The 22,601-nt window shown below is 38.7% G+C and overlaps 2 protein-coding genes across 2 annotated transcripts; one reads left to right on the top strand and one right to left on the bottom strand.

The window, feature by feature from the left end:
• Positions 1–254: 254 nt before the first annotated feature.
• On the bottom strand, positions 255–11,258 carry ATP5PB (ATP synthase peripheral stalk-membrane subunit b). The gene is made up of 7 exons (XM_079133964.1): positions 11,110–11,258; positions 10,803–10,839; positions 7,126–7,271; positions 5,339–5,502; positions 4,905–5,030; positions 2,215–2,394; positions 255–650 (listed from the first exon to the last, which is right to left on the bottom strand). Exons 1-7 carry the CDS (start codon positions 11,147–11,149, stop codon positions 573–575), a joined length of 771 nt encoding a protein of 256 aa, XP_078990090.1. The 5' UTR covers positions 11,150–11,258; the 3' UTR covers positions 255–572.
• A 91-nt stretch (positions 11,259–11,349) lies between these two features.
• On the top strand, positions 11,350–21,919 carry WDR77 (WD repeat domain 77). Its single transcript, XM_079133963.1, has 10 exons — positions 11,350–11,624; positions 11,872–12,057; positions 13,001–13,142; positions 13,435–13,484; positions 15,964–16,034; positions 16,124–16,178; positions 16,627–16,698; positions 17,207–17,315; positions 17,838–17,906; positions 18,547–21,919. Exons 1-10 carry the CDS (start codon positions 11,510–11,512, stop codon positions 18,704–18,706), a joined length of 1,029 nt encoding a protein of 342 aa, XP_078990089.1. The 5' UTR covers positions 11,350–11,509; the 3' UTR covers positions 18,707–21,919.
• Positions 21,920–22,601: the final 682 nt, after the last annotated feature.

Below are 22,601 nucleotides of genomic sequence, written 5' to 3'. Positions count from 1 at the left end.
TTGATTTTATATGCTGGATTCTTAATTATTTCATGACATACTTAGTCTATAGTTCTTATAGCCATTCTGAAATTATAATAAAGTAATTGATATGGCATGATTTATAATATTTCCTTTAGTTATTTTAAGTCTGGGTACTTAAAAGCTATACATTTCTCATTAGCTAGAAATAGCTCACCAACACATTATTTTCAATAATATCTTCAAGTTTTACTCATACGACAAATGTTGAAATATAGTTCAGAGAATTATGAAACTTGAAAAATCTTGTTTTAATCATTACTTTATTGCAAGATGATGGAATTAATTATAAATTTAAATTGTAACTTGGTAATCTTTCAATATGTTTTAGTAAAAGCAAACTGCTTTTTCAAAAGTGATCAAAGAACAACTCAAAATGCAAACCAATGATGAGAAATATGACTGACCAACAGATTTAGCTTTCTCACTAAGAGAAACTTGAATTTTTCTTTTTTAGGAAAGGTAACTGTAATTTCAGTAGACAGTAATACAGACTAGTTTCCATTTACTCAGTCAACTGTCTATAGCTGTTTCAACTGGGACAGATACATTTACATAACTGGCTGTGCTTGAGCCTTCTTTGCGAGCAGCTGGAGATCTGCAATGCACTTGGCAATCGTTTCCTTTTCCTATGATAAGGAAAGAGAAATCTTGTTAGAACTTTCTAAAACATGGAAGAGTATTAATACTGATTCTAAAAGACATCTTTCCTACAAGACCAGAACCTCAAGATGATACTGGTTTAATATGGTAAAACCACTGAAAAATTTATTTAATAAATTAATTATTTATAGGGGAGATGCAATTATTTTAAAAGCAAATTCAGGGAGTGAATTGAAATTCCTTGGCTCACAACTTTTGGGTGAAATCTATGAAGAATTTGAGGATAGATACTTCTATGGTCATTTGCCTCTGATGTTGGATTACAGAGCTGATTCTCGAAAAAAAACAAAAAAACCCCAAAAAACGACGGAAAAACACTAGTAATACAAAAAATGTTATGAAAATAATTGTTAGTTTTTGTATGATTTTCTTTTTTAGAGTGGGGTAGTAGGGATTGAACTCAGAGGCACATTACGACTGAGTCACATTCCTAGTCCTTTTAATTTTTGAGACAGGATCTTGGTGGAGGCTGGCCTTGAACTTGTACTCTTCCTGCTTCAGTCTTCTGCGTCACTAGAATTATAGGTGTGTGACACTGTGACTATTTTTTCAGGTTCCTTAAATAAGCATGTATGTTACTTTTATGTAAAAATTTATTTAAAAATAAATAAATAAAAATAGCCCATCAAATTTCGATAGGCTGTTTTCTGCTTTTGGTATTGGGGCTTGAACCTAGTGCACTTCGCCACTGAGTTATATATTCAGCACTTTTTATTTTTCATTTTGAGACAACAGTTTGCTAAGTTGCTAAGGCTGGCCTTAAATCTGTGATCCTTCTGCCTCAGCTTCCCAAGACAGTGGATTATAGGACAGTGATTTGTGCCAGGTTATGCAGAACATGATCAGAAGTGCCTGGTCAATATTCAATGCTATGTAACTTGGAAAGAGGAGATCAAGTCCTAAGTAAATAAAGAATACAAGCAACAAACAACAAAACCCCCTAAAACCAAAACAGTCCCCCCCAAAACAAAGAAAAAATAAATACGATTTTAAGCAAATAGCAGAAAACATGAAAACATTTCTGTTCGAAACAGAAAAATTAAGCTTTAGCTAGCAAACAAATGGAATGGAGATGATGGAATTAGGAAATGGAAGAGGTTTATGTTACATTTTGAAGAGAAATAAAATATACTGGGGGTTGGGGTTGTGGCTCAGTGGTACAGTGGATCACCTCAGCACCACATATAAATAAATGAATAAATAAAGGTTCATCAACATCTAAAAAAAATGTTTAAAAATAACAAAAATAAAATATATTGATTAATGCTACTCAAATGATAGAATATGAACATGGGCAGGCCACAACCAGTCATCTCAATGACCTGTGGTAAACAAACTTTGAGGAAAAGGGAAAGCCTCAGCATTTGTACAGTATCTTCTAGATCATGACCATCCAAAAATATAAACTAGACTCACCTTGCTATTTCTAGGCTAAAGACTCCTTTTTAGCTATTCCTACCTTTACAAAGCATTATCAGAAGCTTGCCAGAGATACCAGAATAACTCTAGAAGCTACAAAACATCACGTACCTGCTGTGCAGAGATGCTCTGTACGACGTGCTTCTCCACCCAGTTTATCATGTGCTCCTGTTCCTTTCGATGCATCATATTCTGCACAGAGATATGATAATCCAGGCGATTCTTTACCTCCTTGTATACTTTATGTAGCCGTTCCCGGTAAGTAACCTCCAAGGCCATAGCAATGTTATTCTGGAAAATAATTAAGAAATGATGAATAATGTTTATGTATTTGAAGTAATACTTCTGCTCTGAAGATTCTGCCAGTTAGAATGCCTCATGTCTCTACTGTTATTTTTTTTTAATTTTTTTGTGGTGCTGTGGATTGAACCCAGGGCCTTGTGCTTGACAGGCAAGCACTCTATGAACTGAGCTATATGCCCAGCCCCTCTTCTGTTATTTTAGTTACAATTTTTTAAATATGAATAACATAGTAAAAATAATTATAACAGTATGTGGTAAAAATATATTTATAAGGATAGGCAGTTAAGAAAAGTCTTCCCCAAATCCCCCACAGACTACCATTTTCCTTTATTTCTTGTAGCCTCTCCTGGAAATATTTACTAAACATATATTGGTAATGTACAATACTTCACTTTTATTAATTATGATATGCAAACCCACTTCAAATTTAAGTTACATTGGATTTTACTATATTGGTTTCTATGACTTATGTAACCAAGCTCTATTAATAGATTAGGGGTCTCAGTTTTTTTCTCTACAAATAATGCTGCATAGATTGTATATTTGTCTTTTTACTTATGTGCAAATACTTGATTAGTCAAATGACAGCTGATACTTTTTGAGTATGTATCATATTCTGAACACTCTCGTGTGCATCAATTCAATTAAATCTTGTGATAGTTACTATCTCATTCATTTTAGAGAGAAAACTAAGACAAAAAGTTAAGGAGCTTGCCCAATGTTACAGAGCTAATAAACTGTGAAGAGAAGATCTGAATACAGGCATCCAGGCTACAAAGTCCATCCTCTTAAAGATCTCTACATGACTAACCCACACCACAGGCACCTCAAAGCAATGCATACAAAACTGAAGGCTAATCACAATAAGGTAATTAAAGTGATCCTTCAAAATGTGAGATCTTATCATTCCTCTGCTTAAAAGCTGCCAATGACTTTATCTCTCATTCAGTGTAAAAAGTCAAAGTCCTTATGGAAGCCTATAAGGCTACATGTTCTAGTCCCTAGCTACTCTCTTCCTTGCTTCCTTTTATTTGTCCCATAATTCATGCCTCCCAACCTTTTCCTGGAACACACCAAGAAATCTTCTATGTTTAGGGTCCTTACGCTTATTTTTTCCTTCTGTCTGAAATACTGTTTCCTCAGAAATTCACACAGCTTGCACTACCATTTCTTTCTGCTCAAATACTACATTAGAGGCCTTTCCTGACCACCCTACAAAATACTAACTCCCTCATCCTATAACCTCTTTTGCTTTAATACTAATTCACTGTCTTTCCTAGCACTTACTACCAATTGACATTTACATCTACTCAACTATTTCCATTCTTCTCCAACAACTGGAGAGAAAGTAAACTGTATGAAAGCAGAAATCTTGTTTCTTTCTCCAATACATTTCCTGTACCCTGCCTTAACCACCACAGTACCCACACATGAAAAACTCAACAAATATGTATTAAATGACTGTCATCTGACTTACGAAAAAGCTGCAAGTTCTGACTTGATTTTTTAAAAAGGCATAATTGATGTATTTGTGCATGTGCTGCAGTGTAGTAGTATACATGAGACAAGAAGCATTCTCTAATTTTAACCTCAATATGAACAGAAAGAGGCTTTAATATTTTCTGAGATTTTAAAACATTCATGTGCTTTAGGGGTCCTATTTAAAAGAATGTAGCTTCTTAACTCCAACAGAGGTTTTGATTCCACAAGTCTTGGTATTGGCCCAAAGACTTACACCAACTCTGATGTACACACAGACAATACCAAAAAGTTACTGGCTTATATCCTTAATATTGCAGGCAACTTACTTTATCTTAGTACTGCATTTATCATTTCAAAGGTGCTTCTATAATATAAAATTCATTGTGAGAACATCTTTTAAATATTAGGCATAAAATACATGGCTCAAAAATAATAAAATACTTGAACATATTCCTAATTTTAACAACTAAATATTTTAGAATCTAAATATGCTGTTGACAAGGTAAAAAGCTCTACTGCTATCTGAAATTGTTTTGTGAATTTGAATGTAAGGTATCAGATTTTCTAAGAGCACATATATAAGATTTTCTTATATCAAGTGTGTATGAAATAACTGGTATTTCTTAGAGTATGCCATTTTTTAACTAGCTATAAATTAATGATTATTTTCCTTTCACGTGAAACCAAAATGTGTTCTTTTCAACTTCTACTGTTTCTAACTTCAGAATAACCCTATTTTTCCATAGTATTTAAATGTCTAAATAGCTGTAATTGCCATTCTCTACCCCAATCTTCTCTTTTCTAAATAAAATATGCCCAATATCTTTAATTATTCCTCATAAGAGATTTGAGTTTTCTTTTTCTTTTGCGGCGCTGGGGATTAGACCTATGGCCTTATGCATGTTAGTCAAGTGTCCTACCATTGAGCAATATCCCCAGCTCCTGTGTTTGCTTCTTTATTTTTTAATGCATACAAATGAGTAATCTCATTCTCCTCAGAAACTAGTGAAACCTACCCTCTGGACGTCAAAAAGATAGTGGCGCTTCTGAACCAGTGCCTGCTGTGCCTTCTCCAACTCAATTGCATCCTGAATTTGTTTGATGGAAGCCTGCTTCACTTCTTCTAGCTGGGCAATTTTTTGCTGTAATTATATTAACAACAAAAATCAGTGAAAGCTCTAAGAGTTATAAGAATTGATTCATTTTATGCTTCCCCGAAGTTGTATCCCTTATATGTGAAAATACCCAAAAACAAAAAGAAACAAAAAGAAATACACAAATCCTTAAAGAGACTTGTCCATTAAGAGCTACACAGTAGTATGGAAAAGTTGGAGAGTTTGGTAGACTTAAAATTATCTCATATTAGTAACTAATATGAACACAGTTTTTCCTATATGTTCTTTCTCTAGCATTCATATCAAAAAGTGGGAGATAAAGTTTTGATTCTTACCTCATTGAGATTATCAATAAATTCTCCAATAGAGGCACCATATTTTTTAATTACATAGACAAGTAACCCTACTATTGATATGGTAGAGAAGGTCTCTGGGGTAATCACATATATTTCTTTGGATAGAAAATATAAGATAAGCCCGGTTCCAAGCATGTAGGGTCCTAAAAGAGAGAGTTATTTTTATTAAGATATGCTATGCCTAAAAGCAGGGAAAATATAAAGATACTTCTATATTTAATAATTTGAAAACAAAATTTAGTAATGATTTAAAATAATCATATTCAAAGACAAAACATCAGACTGAGAAGCAAAGAGGTAGAATTGAAACAGCAATGGAAGTAATCTCTGAACTTAGTTTTCACAAGAACAGTTTTCACAGGGAACAGTACCTTCTTCACAGGGTTGAAGAAAGTGAGATAGAAGGTATATGAAGCACTTAGCACAATAACCTAACAAACAGGAACTATTTTTACAAAGGTATCAGTTTACTTTCTGAAATAATCTGGCCAGTAAATTACATTATTTACTGAATGGGAACACTGAACAGGACAAAGGTTATCTTCTCCTTTCTTCTATTTTACTGAATTACGACCTGACATAGAAACAGACAAGCAACAACTACAATAAACTAACATGTATGTAAAAGAAAGATTATCAGAATTCTGAACTGGTCAAATTCTATAGCATCTAATAATAATGTTTCAAATACAATTATCTTAAAAAACAGAAAAAAACTCACACCAGGTCATGTGTTCTGAAAGGGCACAAACCATGTTTAGGACACAAACATTTCTTTAGGCTTTTCTTCTGTGCCTCACAAGATGTCAGGCTAGGATACATTTGGCTTTAGGGTAGCATTTTACAGTGTTTCTGGGCAGCACTAATAATAAAATGTTAGGATACATTATGAGAGTAAAAGTTATAGTCTCAAATATATTTTACCAATTGCCCATACAAAGTTTCAAGTTTCTTAAAAAAAAAAAAATTACCTTTACTACATAAATTTTAAATGTAAGAAAGAAATTTGCAAGAAAGGCCTATCATATGTAATATTTTAATCATCTATGGATGATCTTTTTACAATTTCAGTTAACACTAGGGTTTTAAAAAAACCAAAAACCAGATTTCTAATGCTCCAGTCACAACAATATTTAGGTACAGCAAGAAAGGCAGTGCATGTAACAGAAAGAATCCTAAGCTTAATCAGACACAGAAAGAAAGGCAGTATAGACAGAAGGCTAAATTAATCAGGAAACCTAGGTTCAAGTCTATCTCAGTTATTGGCAAGATAGTAGAGCCTCAGCAAATTATTTTTCTCGTACTTCCAGGTAATACAAATGTCTTCATAGAAATCCTGTAAGATTTTAGTAACATTAAGTGAAGTCATATTCACTATAAAATGTAAGGTTTTGAAATTTTATGCCTTTTTTAAAGAACTGATCATGATGGTCCAGCTCTTTTTATTATCTGACAGTATATTATGTAGTTACTCATGTCTTATTTACTTTCCTACAACAGAATGTATGTTTCATAATGGCAAGCATTTAGCTTAGTACACCACTGTATGCCTAGAATAGTGCTTAGCACTGAGTAGGCATTCAAAAAATTTGTTACATAACAAATGGAAATGCTATAAAATTCAGTTAAAATCCCAAATAAATTCATTCCAAAGACAAATCAGAGCAACTAAATGACACACTGAATTACCTTCACAATAAAAAAAAAATGATCAGATTTTAGTACTACCATACAAATACACTTCTACGCACTGAACAAATGCTCACCTGTTACACCAGTTTTAGGATAAAGAAACTGGAAGAATTCCTCAGGGATCAGCCCAAGACGAACTTTCCCTCCATATTCAGGAAGAGGTGGTAGAGGGGCAAGGCGTGGCTGCCCTGTGTGAAAGATCCTTGTTGCCTGCAATACCCTTCCAAGAAAATACAATGTATGAAGAATCAGCAGAAACATGAGTGGGGATGAAGACTGAGGCAATATCCCACTGTCAAAATGGGAAGAGAATAGACTAGGAATAAGTGGGTTAGGAGTGATGAGGACAATGACTTCATCACACTCAAAGCCAATGCAAACTTGCACCCAATACTGGAATCCCTTCTCTAGGTCTTATAGATTACCTGTCTAGCACTTTGTATGTCTATTATGTCTATTATTAGCAGTAAAATACACAGGAAAGTAGATTCTGCAGCTAGGATCTCTGGGTTAAGATCTTAGACTTGCCACTTGACTGTTTTTAGCATGTAACTTAAGCTTTTATAATCTCAGTTTTCTTTTACGTAAACTGGGAAAAAACACATTACCTTATAGTGTTGTTTTGAGGATTGCATTAATATATACAATGTGCTTAGATTGATGCTTGGCCTGTTCTATGTAAATAGATAGCTATTCCATGCCTATTGTGTTGTAAGTTCCTTGATGATAAGAACTCTGAACTTTTTGAACATTTGTTGGGCAATAATGTGAACTATGTGAAACTGAACTTTTCTGTTGGGTAGCTCTAATCATGTTCATCTTTGAATTCAATTGCTTGTTACTTACGTCCTTGGAACCTCAATTCATTGGTTCTAATTTTTTTTGTCTATGTTAAGATAACACTCACGTATCTGGGTTATTTCAGGTCCATCACAATCCTGACTGCCTATCACAAAAAGCAATCTACTTTTGTTTTTTTAAAAAATGAGGTACACAGAACTGAACATAATATTCTAAATATTGTTTGAATAATTTACTCATTCTGCAGATATTATTGAGAACTTGCTATTGCCAGCACTGGGCTTGAACCATTATACTATTATTAATAGATTTGTAAACTATTCTTACAGTAAAGCAGCCTAAGAGTGCATTTTTAGCAGTTATAGCATACCAATGTCTCATGAAGCTTCTGATAACATAAATTTTTTTTAGTCATTCGTATCTGCTATCTCCTTCAAGTTCTCAGTATGATTTTGTCCCACTTTCTACCTACCTCACTGGTTTCTCCACCTCTATCCCTTTGACCTTTTAAGTGTCTCTTTGGTCATTATATACTAGATACCAAGGGCATCCCTACCCCCCACCCAGTGATGACAAGCAAAAATGTCTCTAGATATTGCCAAAAGTGCCCCAGATTGAAAATCACTGAACTAAATTATAGCACTAGAGAACTTGCTTCAGGTCAACACGAATCCTCTCCCCAACTGGCTACACTGGTTGAAGGCTTCATCATCTCTTTCTTAAACTATTCAAAACAATCCAAAATCATCTCTCTCTGCTTCCTGTCAAATATCCCTTAGATCTAGCCCCTTCACACTACTGCCAATGTTTCTAAAATGCAAATTTGACTTGAAAACTCTTCAACAGGCTCTTTTCTACCTACAGAAAATAAACTAATATAGCATACATAACCCAATACCTGTTATCTTCCTTCATTTTTCTACCTTGATCCATATGGAACTACTTATATCTCTCAAAACCAAACACTTGCCTTATGCTGCTCCTTCTGCCTGGTATGCCTTTTATTTAGACTGCCCAAATCAACCAATCTTCAGAACATCTCAAGTTTGTACAAGGCTTCCCCAAACCCGGGCTAAAATTCATTCACTTAATCAACAAAACATTAACTGACTTCCTTCTTATGCCAGGCACTAGGAACATAGTAACGAACAGACTTAAATTCTAGCCCTCAATATTCTCATGGGGATGTGAAAATTGTGTGCATGTCCTTATACAATTTCAGACAGTTATCAGTACTGTGAAGAAAAATGGAAAGTTAGGAGATAGGAAGCAAGGGAGTGAAAAAACTTTATGGTAGATGAGATGACATTTGAGCCAGTAAACTGGGAAAAGAGAGAACACGTACAAAGACCCTAAGGCAATAATGAGCTCGGTAGTTCAGAAAGGCCCATATAACCGGAAAATGACCTAAAAGGAAAATGGAAGGAGATGAAATCAAGAGGTAGGATGGTACTCATCCATGTTGGGTTTTCTGGGTTAAGCTCATTTTGCATTTTTATTTCAAGTAGAATAAAAGCTCTGAATGTTTGAGGTGAGGGACTGACATAATCCCTCTAGTTAATGTAAGAATGGGCTCTACTGGGACAAGAATGGTGACACAAAGTCAGGTGTGGTAGTGGACACCTCTAATTCCAGAGACTTGGGAGGTTGAGACAGAAGAATCACAAGTTTGAGGCCAGCCTCAGCAACTTAGTGAGATCTTGTCTCAAAATAAAAATGAAAAAGGTTGGGGATGTAGCTCAGTGGTAAAGCACCCCAGAGTTCAATCCCCAGTACAACCAAAAAAAAAAAAAAAAAAAAAAGGAATATAGAAATGAAACAAATTAAGAAGATGCTGAAAATAGGTTAGGTGAAAATTATGGAATGAAGAGGCTTGCTGATGAGATGGAGCATTGAAAGAAAATGAAGGATGTTCTTTCTATCTTTATATACAGTTATTTAACCTATTATCTATGTCACAATTATTTTTTAATATGTTGGGTTCTTTTTCTCTGATAAGTTGGAAGTGGTGAATTACAGTCTTACGTTGTTGCATACAAAACCACAAATAGATTAAAGCCACATTTTCAAGTCAGAGGGTGGTTATCAAATTTTGCAAGCTTTACGATGAAGTCTAGGAGTTAAAAAAAGAAATCTCAAAGAAAACTGACATTTTTCTGGTGGTGCTGGGGATGGAATCCAGGGCCTATGTATGCTAAAGGGCTCTCCCACTGAGCTGCATCCCTAAATTATTTTGATGAAATAATTTTAACAGTTAACAGGTGCTAATATTTACTAAGCACATATTATGTACAAAGCACCATTTTTAGAGTTACACAGGAATCGAGTTTCCTATTCTCCTAATCTATAATGTATTAGCTCTTATTTTACAGGTGTGGAAAGTGAGGCCCTACAACTAGTAAGTGGTGAGTCAAGTGTACCCTTTTCTACCTTAGGGGACTCACTCTAAATCCCTACTATATCGCTGCCTCTATGCTTAGACTGCCTGAGTTTCATGAAATATGGCACTAAGTCTTTTACATTATTTATGGTTATGAAGTGGCAAAATAAACATTTACTGAATCAATTAATGACTTCTCTGACTCTTATGATCCAGCGGTAAAATGTAGGAATCTGGGAGCCATTGAAAACAACAGGAATCACTGTCTTATTTAACAAAATTTGGCTAGGGTACCGTTATCGAGTAACTCTGATTCTGGCTGTGGCAGCTATGTGTAGCTGAAGGTCAGAGAGGCGGGGCGTAGAAGACATCAAAACCAGTTTCTGGTCTAGTACGATACTTTACTTAAGTCTTTGTTATTAGGTGATATGATGATTTTTCTGGCAGTTACAAGAACGTGTTTGAACGTATCCCAAAATTATGTAAAAAGGTAACATCTGACTTAAAGCTAAGAGAAATAAACAGAGTGTAAACAAGGGCAAAAGGGAAAACTACACTCCTTACACTTACCCTGGTCCTAGGAAGGCGGCATTCCTGAGACAGGGGGCTGCAGATACACAAGGCGCAGGTAAGCAAAGTCAATGTGAAATTTAGTTTGCCCGGTGCTCTGTCTCCGCGGGGCCGAAACACTAAAGGCCCTGCACCACTTTCCCGTACCCCGAGACCCTGTGCTCTCTTCCCAGTAGCGCTGATCACTGCCCACTCAGGCCCAAATGTCGCTGCGCCCTTCTTACCCACTCTCCCCTTCCCTGTGACCCCTAGACACTCTTCTTCCCAATCACCCAAGCTAGCCCAGACTAGGGTCTACACCTCTCACCCGCTGTGGCGGCGGCAGAAAGTACCACCCGTGAGAGCATGGTCAGCAGACGTCCAGGCAGCAGGCTTAGCGTCCCTGTGACCCCGAACGCAGACAGCCGGGGCAAGAGGAAGATGGCGGCTCACAAGTCTCGCGAGAAGAGAACATGGCGTCCTCTTCTGCTTTCGTCTGGCGATTTTTTTTTTTTCCTCGCGAGAAGAGGCACAAAACTCAGAACTTGTTGCTGGAGGGTGGTCGACGGAAGGCGGGATGGAGGCATAGAAGCAGTTCTCGCGAGAAGTAGTGTTGCTGTAGCTTCCAGAGGGGCGGAGGCCCAGAGGCGCACCACGTGTGTATTGCTGCTCTAACTGAATCGTACAGACGTACAGTTTGGGTTTAGGTTGGATTTGGAACCGTGGAGATGCGAAAGGAAACGCCGCCCCCCCTAGTACCCCCGGCTGCCCGGGAGTGGAACCTTCCCCCTAATGCGCCCGCCTGTATGGAACGACAGTTGGAGGCTGCGCGGTACCGGTCTGGTGAGCCGAGATCCCGGGCCTGGGAGCTCCCTCGCCCCGGATCGGGGCGCCCCACCCCGGACTGACCCTCCCAACCCGCCCCGCCCCACGTGCTATCCTGATCCCTGCCTCGCGCCTTCGAACTGTCCCAACCCCGCCCTACATACCCAAGCTCAGATCCAGACCCGGCCCGCGTGCTGTTCGGTGCGGTCACCATGGAGACGAGCCCATCCACCCCTGTCACGCTGACAGCTTGTACCCCCCATAGATGGGGCGCTTCTGCTCGGGGCCTCCAGCCTGAGTGGTCGCTGCTGGGCTGGCTCTCTGTGGCTGTTCAAGGACCCATGTGCTGCCCCCAACGAAGGTTTCTGCTCCGCTGGAGTCCAGACGGAGGCCGGAGTGGCCGACCTCACTTGGGTGGGGGACAGAGGTATCCTGGTGGCTTCTGATTCAGGTGAGGTCATTTCCTTCATCTACCACCACGCCCCGCCCAGATGGAATGTAGGCTTGGGATACAGAGCCCGCCAGGCTCCATCTTTGATGCCCCGTACTCAGTGCTTGGGGAGCTGAGAGTGATGCCCCAAATGCGAACTCTAATGTAGGTGAAAAGTGTGTTTTCCCAGTTATAAAATTGCCTGATGGGGGTTCCTAGAAAAATCCATAACAAAATTAAGAAATAGTTTGTAATCTCTCTGACCTCTGCAACCCAGACCAAGAATAATCTTGTTTGTGAAGATGATGCTAAAGCAGAGTGTACTGTCTTCCCATTTCTTCCCTTTTTCTTTTTACTTATCTTCATTCTGCTCTTAATTAATTAATTAATTAATTTTTTACTTTTTGTTTTGTTTTGAATGTCAGGCTCAGCAGTGGAGGGTTTGGCATTTTAAAAACGCCAATTTAGAAGTTGACAAGCATTGTTCCAATGCAAGTGGAAAAGTATGACAATAAAGATTGAGCATCTCTGACAGTTGAACTGAAGACTGCAAGACATTTATTGAAGTAGTTCAGCAAATATCAGTGTCTGGTTAATTGGGAAGGTTAACATTTGTGGCCTGTGTAGACAATTATGTAGACTTCACCTTTGTCCCCTGGGAACCCATTTTCCAGTGTGCTCTCAATGGAAGCAGAAGAACGGATTTTACAGGCGATTTCAGCATTCCCTGCCTTTTTCTAGCAACTTTTCCCACATTAGCAAAACAGAAAGGCAGGATAAAACCAAATGACCTTGAAGCAGGATAGCTAAATCCTTGATATGAACTTTGCTGTTATAGGAATAACTTTCTTTGTTAGTTTAGTGACAATGGCTGCTTGAGTCCTAGAAGTGAATTGCTGCCTTTGTATTATCCAAGCTCATGTATCCCTCACCCCTTCATCTCACCTCACTCCATCCCCAACAGGTGCCGTTGAATTGTGGGAACTGGATGAGAATGAGACACTTATTGTCAGCAAGTTCTGCAAGTATGAGCATGATGACATTGTGTCTACAGTCAGTGTCCTCAGCTCTGGCACCCAAGCTGTCAGTGGTAGCAAAGACTTCTGGTGGGTCCCAGTTCTCCTGTCTCTTAAGCTTTCTTTGGGTGTCTTCAGCATCCTTTTAATCTTATTAAATAATGTTTGAGGCTCTTCATAAGAACTCAATGATTAATTTATAGCATGTCTATAAGGTCTCCTTAGAGATTTGGTAATTTGTTGTAAATAGAACATGTCAGGAATCCAAGAGGCAAAGACATGGGACATGTTGGTTAAAGGAAGTTCTTATTTGAAAACATTTTTGTGTTGATAGTATATGTCAAGGTTAAATGTCTGGTTTCTGTTTCTTTTTGCTTTTTAGCATCAAGATTTGGGACCTTGCTCAGCAGATGGTATTGAATTCATATCGAGGTACATATTGCTTCCTTGCCTGGTCTTAACTGTCTTGTTTTTATTTTCTCATTTGGGTTCTTTGTACTTTGCTTAGATATTAGGATGCTTTTTGTTTTCCTGCCAGGAAGTTTTTTCCCTAAAACTACAGTCAGGCTGCAGTACCTGCCCCTTGCCCTTTTCTCAGTTACCTTATTTCTCTTGATTGTCTTTTACTCTATGGCTACCTAAGGTTCACACTCAGTCTTCTTTTACTCCTCCTACTTTCCCACTATCAGGTGGTCACCACGGTCTTTTGAGTCTTTTTCAATTTGATCAATTACCTTCTTATCCATTTCTTATCCTCCATTCAGTTTCAGGCTTTGCCTCCTACAGATGGTGGTATTCATCTCTCCATCTATAATCTTTGGCTCTTTCGTCCATCATTGTTTTCTTGCAGATTAAAATCCCATTTTCTTGTTAGGGCATTCAGACCCTTTTGCTGTCATTTCTCCTTCCAGAATTCTGCAATAACTTCATTCTCATGGGATAAACCCTGAGAATTTTGAATATTGAATTTTTGAATGTTCATGACTATAAATAATCCATTTTTCTGGAGTGTATCATCACTTTCTTTAATGTTCCTCTTCGTTAACAGTGTCAGCAGTTGACTTTGTTTGGGTAGCCATTCTTTATGAAGATAATGGCTAGGGCTTTAATATATGTGTGACTATGAATTTAGATGCTGGTTAATCATAGTGGTTCTTCAATGGCTTAATTCCTTTCTCTTCCATTTCTGATTTCTAAGTGGGTCAAAATAAAATCACACACTCATACATATCCTGTTCTTCTTGTAGTCAAACAATAATATTAAAATGTTAGTGCCCAAAGTCTCCTGTACTTGCTTTTTTTTTTTTTTCAGTCCAGGGATTAAACCTGGGGTGCTAAATCACTGAGCCACATCCACAGTCCCCCCCCCCCCCCTTTTTTTTTTTTATTTCGAGACAGGGTCTTACCAAGTTCCTTTGGGCCTTGCTAATTTGCTGAGGCTAGCCTTGAATTTGGAATCCTGATCCTGCTGCCTCAGCCTCCTGAGCCACTGGAATTACAGGCCTGTGCCACCACACCCAGCTTGCTTTTTGTTTCTGGAACATATGGCATGATCCTGGTTAATGCTGACTTTTTGAGGACACACTCTCCATTTAGTCTTCTTCATCCGTTCTTTGTGTTTATGTCTTATTTCCCCAGTGAATTCCAAGTCTTTGGAAGTAGAAGAACCATATATTCTTCATGTCCTATATATTGCTGTGTTGTTTGTCTGAGAGCTTTGCTTTTTTCAAGTGAGCAATATATTTCTTTTCTAACTTAACCATCCTGTTGTCCTTCCATGAGTTCTAGGGCTAGGAAATAACTATGGAAGATAGTTTAATCCTTAAGACAAGGATACGTTCAGACTACCTTGGAAATTCTGGTTAAATGACTTTAGAGATGGTGGTTTCTACATCCTCTAATTAACAAGCAGCAGTGATTTGAAAATTTTTTGCATGTAGACCTCCTAAGATTAAAAGCCACACTTCCTTTTATATTTTAAATTGATATCTAGAAAATTTTAAGTTTAGGTAGTTGCAAAGAAGATAATTTCTGGCATATGATTTATTGTATGCTTATTCCAAGCATGCATTTGTCAAAATTTTGGATTTGTAGGGTAAACCCATTTATGTAAAATGTCTACAGCCTAATGGCAAAAACCAATATGCATTGTTAAAGCGGTTGGCCAAATTAGATATTTTCTATCAGAAAAAATCTGATTTCATTTGTAAATAGAGAAATGTGGTAGATGTGTCCTTATGACAACTATCTATTTTTCATTTCTTATTACTTGTGATGTAACTGAAATAAGATCAGTCGTCTTTACTCAGTTTTACCTAGATCCTCTTTCTTTTGCTCTTTGGCTATTAGGGAAAAGCTCCTTTTGACCCTAGTTTGGGACTTTTAGATTTTTATACACCTGAGCGTTGTACCATGGGAAGATTTGAGCTGGGCAAGAGGTATATTTATGTTCCTTTATAAAGTGGTTGAAAGGTGATAGTGTACAGACAGTTCAATTTTAGGAAAGAGAACACTGGAGAAATTGATTTGCTTAAAACTCTCAGTGTCCACAACTCCTTTAAAAGTTTTTGTATATTATTTGAGGTATGTGTACTCCAATATGAAAACCGCTTTCCTAGAATTATTTAGCTCCTGCATTCATGAGATCCTAATTGCATATGCCCTTGCTATTCTTACCAAGCCTCTGATTTCTCCATCATCTTACCTAATTCTCTTTTTTCTCAAGCCGTTTTGGATTTATAGTTCTATCAACCTTTCCTCTCAGATTTGTCTAATCCATAAACTCCCACAAAATTTGTTCAATTGGATCATGAAACCAGGCCTGTTTCTCACACCCTACTGCCCCTTTATTTTATCTAGGCTTGCCTCATAATGTTCACTGTTTCTTTGTCATGTCCTCTGTCCTTTATAGCTCATGCTGGACAGGTCACCTGTGTTGCTGCCTCGCCCCACAAGGATGCCGTGTTTCTTTCCTGCAGTGAGGTGAGACATAATCTCTTTCCCCCAACCACAACTTGGCCAACAGCTGCTTCTTTGGATTGTGAAGCTCTTTTTTCTATTTCTCCTCCTAGGATAATAGAATTTTACTATGGGATACCCGCTGTCCCAAGCCAGCATCACAGATCGGTGAGTCTGAGAGCCAATAGTGGGAGCCTGGGTCTATGAAGCTACCTGGAAGAGGCTTTTTTTTTTTTTTGCCAGAATGAAATCTGTGTTCCCAGGTGATCAGTCACAGCAATATAAGTGATATAATCTCCTTTCCTGCTGAGGCTCTGCTAACTCCATTCTGTGCAATGAGTACCAAGAAAGTCTGGTTACTCTGTAAAGCTGAGCAAAGGGGCTAGAATTGTTATTTTATGCATTGTGCTTAAAACTTGCCTGTAACTCATGCCCACAAAGAGTAGAAAACTGATGGATAAATATAGGTTATTAGACTCAAGGATGAGGACACGACTGCCAGAGTGTTTTGGAAAATGAAAAATGGTGCTCCTGGGATTTAAAGTTGACTGCATTTGAGAAATTACTTCTTCTGAGTTCTGAGTTCTGTTCCAAACCTCCCTTTTCTTCTTTGCAGGCTGCAATGCCTCTGGCTACCTTCCTACCTCCCTGGCTTGGCATCCTCAACAAAGTGAAGTCTTTGTCTTTGGTAAGGCAGCATGTCAGATTGCATATTGACTCTGGGAAGGGGAGGATGAGGAAGAACTAATCCATACTCACATACTCTTGCTCCTTGATGTCATCGACTCTTTGGGCACTAGATGAATTGTGCTCATTTTAGTTTAACTTTGGAGACAATGGTTTTTTTCCCAGTTGATTGGATTCTTGATTATTCTGGCTCCCCTGTTCTGGGCATGGCTAGAAATTAGCCACAAAGAGAGTGGATTGCTAGATAGAGTATTCTATTTTACTGTGGGTGAGTATAGTGCTGTGATGTATGGAGGTTTGCATATTGTAACAATTTGTGATTAAAATCGTAACTACTTCATCTTAATTTTCATGATCACTCAATGACTTAATATTTCCACTTTGCAAAAGAGAAAGCCAAAGCTCAGAGTGGTTAACTTGCTCAAGCTTAAGAAAGTAGGATTCAGATCTAGCTGTGCCTCACACCAAAGCCCATGCTTTTAATCACTGTGACGTGCTCTCTTGTATAGGTGATGAGAATGGAACTGTTTCTCTTGTGGACACCAAGAATGCAAGCTGTGCCCTCAGCTCAGCTGTGCACTCCCAGTGTGTCACTAGGCTGGTGTACTCCGCACACAGGTACTGTTCTTTGTCATCAGAGGTTGGGTGGATGTGAATGGGCTAGTGATGGGGGTAGGGGGATGCATATGTTGGCAAAGCATTAGATGATTTGATTGTTCCATAAAGCAGGCTATGCTCTACCTGAGGTTTCCAAGTATCAAAGAACTCTTGAGACTGTGGGTTCCTTATTTGGGTTGTACAGTCTGTCTGAAAATGGCCAAAATGTGGTCTCATTCTTGCTCAACACCCAAAATGATTAATATTGTGGGGTTCTAGGACAGTTGGTTGAAAAAGCCTGTGTTCCTGGGTTCTTGCTAAAGCAGTAGAGGGACCAGGTGGGATGATTCATTGAAAGGATGATTGTGAACCTTGGCTTTGCTCCATTTCCCTTATCTTTCCCTGGAATTTGGTAGCCAGACCTTAACCAAAAGTGGGGATCAGGCTGCCTTCTCCTCTGGGTCAGTTTAAAATGGGTTGGGACCTGCCCATTTGGGCCTTTGTCTTAAAGTCATGGACTTTACCTTTTGTGCCCTCTGCTAGTGTTCCTTTCCTGGCCTCTCTCAGTGAAGACTGCGCACTTGCTGTTCTGGACTCGAGCCTTTCTGAGGTGTAAGTGTGAAGAGGAGTGCTTCATTCACATCAGGGAGGGGATGCAGTGGGCAAGCAGGGCCTTTTTCTCTTCAGGAAAGTGCATTGCCTCTTTGGAGGGATATTTCTTCTACTGTATCCAAGGGGACTGGGTGCTGGAGCAGGCACACTGTAGACCACCTCCCTAGTCCTGGGGCTGATTCACAACCAGCTGTGTCCCTGGTAGAGGACTGCGGGTGGTGGGTGGAATTTCTAAGTAGCATTCCAGCCCTCTCACACAACGGGGCAGTTTACCCTTTTCACGTGGAGAACATGGATATGAAATGCATCCTGCTCTAGGGTAAAAGGCACTGGACGGATGATCTGAGTTGTACATCCCTCTTTGCCGTGATTTGCTGCCTAATGCTGGCCTACATCACTACCTCGCTCTATCCACCATTTCTTCATCTATGAAAATAGAGGACTGGATTGGATGACTGATGACATCCACTGTGGATAGCTACACTGCTCTCCTGATGATGAGGCCATACAGATGGTGAAATGTATCTAATACATCAAAAAATGTTCCCCGGGTGTTGGGTTCTCTTTCTTCTTCAGGTCTGCTTTTTCTTCTTGTCTCAGCCAAATGCAAACATTTTTTCTCCCCTTTTCTCTGTTCTAGGTTTAGAAACCGAACTCATAGAGATTTTGTGAGAGATGCTACTTGGTCTCCGCTCAATCACTCCCTCCTCACCACAGTGGGCTGGGACCATCAGGTTGTTCACCATATTGTGCCCACAGAACCTCTCCCAGCCCCTGGACCTGAGAGTGTTGCTGAGTAGATTGGATTTAAGAAAGAAAGTAAACCCCTCATGAGAATCCACTCCTTTGCCCCTGACCCCTCAATTTTTGAGACATCAGAGGAGCCTTGGACTTTGATATACTAGATCTGTGCAGTTAATAGACATTGTTTCTCAGTGTGAGGGAGGCTAAATTTTGGTATCCTGTAGTTACAGGGAGGAAAAACTTTCTCGAAAATGGATATGTGTGTATACCTCACTGTACATGAAGATCTGTAGTTTTTGAGGAAACCAAAAAGAATTGTCCTCCATCTTCCTCAAGCACCTCGCTCTCTCCCCAAAAATTGACAAAAAGGTTTTATGCTTCCCGTGTAGTTTTCTACAAAGAATTGGCCATGTCTGAATGGGGTATGGGATGTAGGCATCCCTGGGTTCTTGGAAGAAACTCTTTAGCTACTCATAAAGATGGGTACAACTTTTAATTTTTCAAATGTAGCTTGATTTACCATTATCACAGGAAATGCTTCCATTCACAAAAATCCAGCCCAGCTACTTTGACATAGAGGTAGGATACACTAACCACAGTTTTGCACAGTTCCTTGCCATTAAACTGAATTGAAATCCATTTTTTCTGGCTGAATAAAAAGTTTGGCCAGTGCTTGTGTGATGTCCCCCTGACCCCTAAGGCTTTGTATGTATGAAAGATAACTTTTTTTCTGGCATAGCTTCACAGAGCAAAGTTTAGAGGTGGTGAGAGCTTAAAGCATTTCAGTGAAGTAGAAAACTGACACAGACTATTAACAGAAATATTTGTCACTTTTGCTACCCCAAAATAGCCTGAGAACTGACCCCCTGTCTCTGGGCCCTTTCTCTGGATATAGGGTGTCTGCTGTATTTATAGACTCCTAAGATTTTGAAATCCAGCATCAGGGAGAGAATTAGAATACTGATTGGTGAAATAAAGAGTTTAGGCATTGTTTGCCTGTCTTTTTTGATGCTTTTGTGTTATCTGCATTTAGACACATTTCACTTCTGTGAATTATCAGTGTCAGTCTTAGCCTACAATCTTTTCTATACTTCCTTAGTTCCCAAAATAGTTAATTAGAACTTAAGGTAATGTTTCTTTACTCAGGTTGGTTTTAACTGGCCACTGCCATTTAAAATAACAGATATATTTCTGTTTATATTGAAACAAAATATAATCAATTATGAATGAACTTTGCAAATTTAATTTAGGGAAAATCATGTGAAACTGGGAGAGTTTGAATATGGGCAAAATATTTCTAGGTAAACCTTCTGTATTTCATCCTTGCTAATCCTGAACTCTGTTCTCAAGGGAATTTGTAGTCAAGTGATCTCCCAGGGTTGGGGCAGGGAAGGAATACATTCTTCCACTGTTCTTAACTATTACTTCCTGGGGAGGAGTAGGATGATTAAGTGGAATTAAGTTCTGCTTCTGAGAGATAAAAGCTTAATTTTTGTGGTTACTTAGAGGAAGTAAGGAAGGGACATAACATGGGTATTATATTTGCAGGATTCTTTTCCTCTTGGGCTTAGGAACAGTGGAAGAAAAAACTAAGTGAAAGAGATGAGACTCCAGGGAAATGTATATGTGTTGAGTGGTTAAAATGACACTAAAGAAAGAAAGCAGTTTTAGAAGAACAATATCTGGCTTCAGGTGGATCTGTGCCCATTTTGAAATCCAGCATCAGGGAGAGAATTAGAAATACTGATTCGTTACATAAGGAGTAATTCACATCTATTGATGATGCCACAAGACATGTGAACATAAGCAAAGTAACAGGAGGGACCAGCACAATTTTCAATGTAGGTTGTGGTGAGCAAAGAAGATAGTTCAAAATAGAAGGGGACCTCAAAATAATCACAAATGTGATATCCCATGGGGCAGTTCACTAGGTCTTTGTCATGAGAGTAGTTTTAGTAGTGAGAGCATGGACTTTACTAATGACAGTGCAATGGAATAATTTTGTTTTAAAACAGAGCACCCTGATCTTGGGAGGGGGCAGGATTACCCTTCTTCCCCATCTTAGGCTGAGTAATCTGTCCTAGAGAACACCCACCACATGAAATAGAAATCTCCAAAATTAACCACTGAGTTTTAACCCCTGTCAGGTACATGGTTGTGGGGAGGGAAGTGTAGCCTTTGAATCAGCTCTTTAAAAACCTGTTCTCCCTTGATGGGCAGAATCACAGACTCTGCGACAGGAGTCCTCAATGTTTCTCCTTTACTAGAAAAGCAATAAAACTAGTTTTTTTCCTTTTTCTCAAAAAAAAAAAAAAAAAAAAAAAATACACATCTTGCATTTAATTTCACTGGTTCAAATTTCTGAACATGGAAGTGAATCCATTTCCCAAGTTAATTATTCTTACTCCAAAGTCCATTATTAGCCTGATTCACTGTATTTCCCTGCTGATCCCTGGCAAGGTCTAAGAGGCTCACTCCTTGAGTAGTATTTGGAACCACAAGAACACTGGAGAAAGTTTACCTATAGATTCAGTTGGTATCAGACATTGAGCTGAATCTGGAGGGATCTCACTAGATTCAGGGAACATTACTGGCTCACAATCCCATTGCAGCATCAAAAACACCCAAGCGCTAATTGCTTTGGATCTCTAGCCATGTTTCCTCAGGACAGCATGTTAGAAAGGACAGGAGATGTAGGTGTTAGGGGACAGACATGTCAACAGCGGGAAAACGAGGCTAAAGGAATAATTGTATAAGCAGCTCACTGGGCTGGTCCTCCACATGCTTCCTTTTACAAGAAACAATTTACCTGCAGCCCTGCCTGGCTTAAGTGGACAGGATATGTCATATTCCTTAGCAAACTACCAATTGGCTGCAGGAGAAATACAGGCCCCAAATAATGTCAATAAGAGGAACCCAAGTTACACTGAAGGGGGACACTTTTGTGACCTTTTTCACAAACCAGCTCCTAAAACTCAAAGATAATGGTAATTCATCCTGACCGTACAATCTGTAAGAATTTATAGTTAAGAATCCAAGTAGAACCAGTGAACATGGGCCTAAGTGACCTAAAGTCATGGTAGTGGTAACCTGAAAGTCTGATGTCAAAAGTCAAGAGATGGATGGAAATTTCTCTGGGATCCCCAATAAAATGAGAGCAGAAGAGGCACATTGTCCCTCTTTTCTCTGAGAGGACCCACTGTTCCTGGAGAATGTCCCTTTTCTCTTTCCTACCCCTTCAATAAACACATGCCTGTTTGTTACTCTGAGCAACGTGTCTGAAATCTTTGACTTGATCATAAGAATTGGGGTGTGAAGGGCAGGTCCTGCTTGCTGCCTCAATTACCCAGAAGGTCCCAGCCCTGTATTTTAAAAGTCAGATTCAACTTCAGAGGGCTCCAAAATGTTCTTACCACATCTAGACCTCAAAATTAAGGTCTCTGATTTTTTAAAAGATACTGTTGCATTTGGATGATCTGTGCAATGTCTTATATTTTCTTTGTATTTTAGTAGTTTGGCTTAACTTTGGGTCTACAAACTAAATGAAAATCGAAAAAAGACATGCCGAAATCTATTTACTTAAGCATTTGAGTAAGAGACAAAATGTTTTTGTTTGTTTATTTATTTATTTTGGTACTGGGTATTGAACCTAGAGGCACTTAACCACTGAGCCACATCCCAAGCCCTTTTTCATATTTTGTTTAGAGACAGGGTCTTGCTGAGTTGCTTTGGGCCTTGCTAATTGCTGAAGCTGGCTTTGAACTCATGATCCTCCTACCGCAGCCTCCCAAACTGCTGGGATTACAGGTATGCATGATGTGCCAGGCTATTTTTATTATTTTCAAAAATTTGTTCTTTTTAGGTATACATGATAATGGAGTGTATTTTGACATACATACACGGAGTATAACTTACTCTAATTAGGATCCTATTCTTGTCGTTATTCATGAT

Source organism: Sciurus vulgaris (assembly GCF_902686455.1).
Source record: "Sciurus vulgaris genome assembly, chromosome: 1".
NCBI classification, from domain to species: domain Eukaryota; kingdom Metazoa; phylum Chordata; class Mammalia; order Rodentia; family Sciuridae; genus Sciurus; species Sciurus vulgaris.
This window is presented reverse-complemented; position numbering and strand designations above follow the sequence as displayed.

Excerpts from the sequence above, each read along its gene's own strand:
- WDR77 (XM_079133963.1), top strand. The coding sequence starts at position 11,510 with ATGCGAAAGGAAACGCCGCCCCCCCTAGTACCCCCGGCTGCCCGGGAG. Across the intron at positions 17,316-17,837 it reads CTGGTGTACTCCGCACACAG|TGTTCCTTTCCTGGCCTCTC; the intron begins GTACTGTTCTTT and ends GCCCTCTGCTAG. Across the intron at positions 17,907-18,546 it reads GACTCGAGCCTTTCTGAGGT|GTTTAGAAACCGAACTCATA; the intron begins GTAAGTGTGAAG and ends TCTCTGTTCTAG.
- ATP5PB (XM_079133964.1), bottom strand. The coding sequence starts at position 11,149 with ATGCTCTCACGGGTGGTACTTTCTGCCGCCGCCACAGCGG. Across the intron at positions 7,272-10,802 it reads GCCGCCTTCCTAGGACCAGG|GGTATTGCAGGCAACAAGGA; the intron begins GTAAGTGTAAGG and ends TTTTCTTGGAAG. Across the intron at positions 651-2,214 it reads AGAGCATCTCTGCACAGCAG|GAAAAGGAAACGATTGCCAA; the intron begins GTACGTGATGTT and ends TCCTTATCATAG.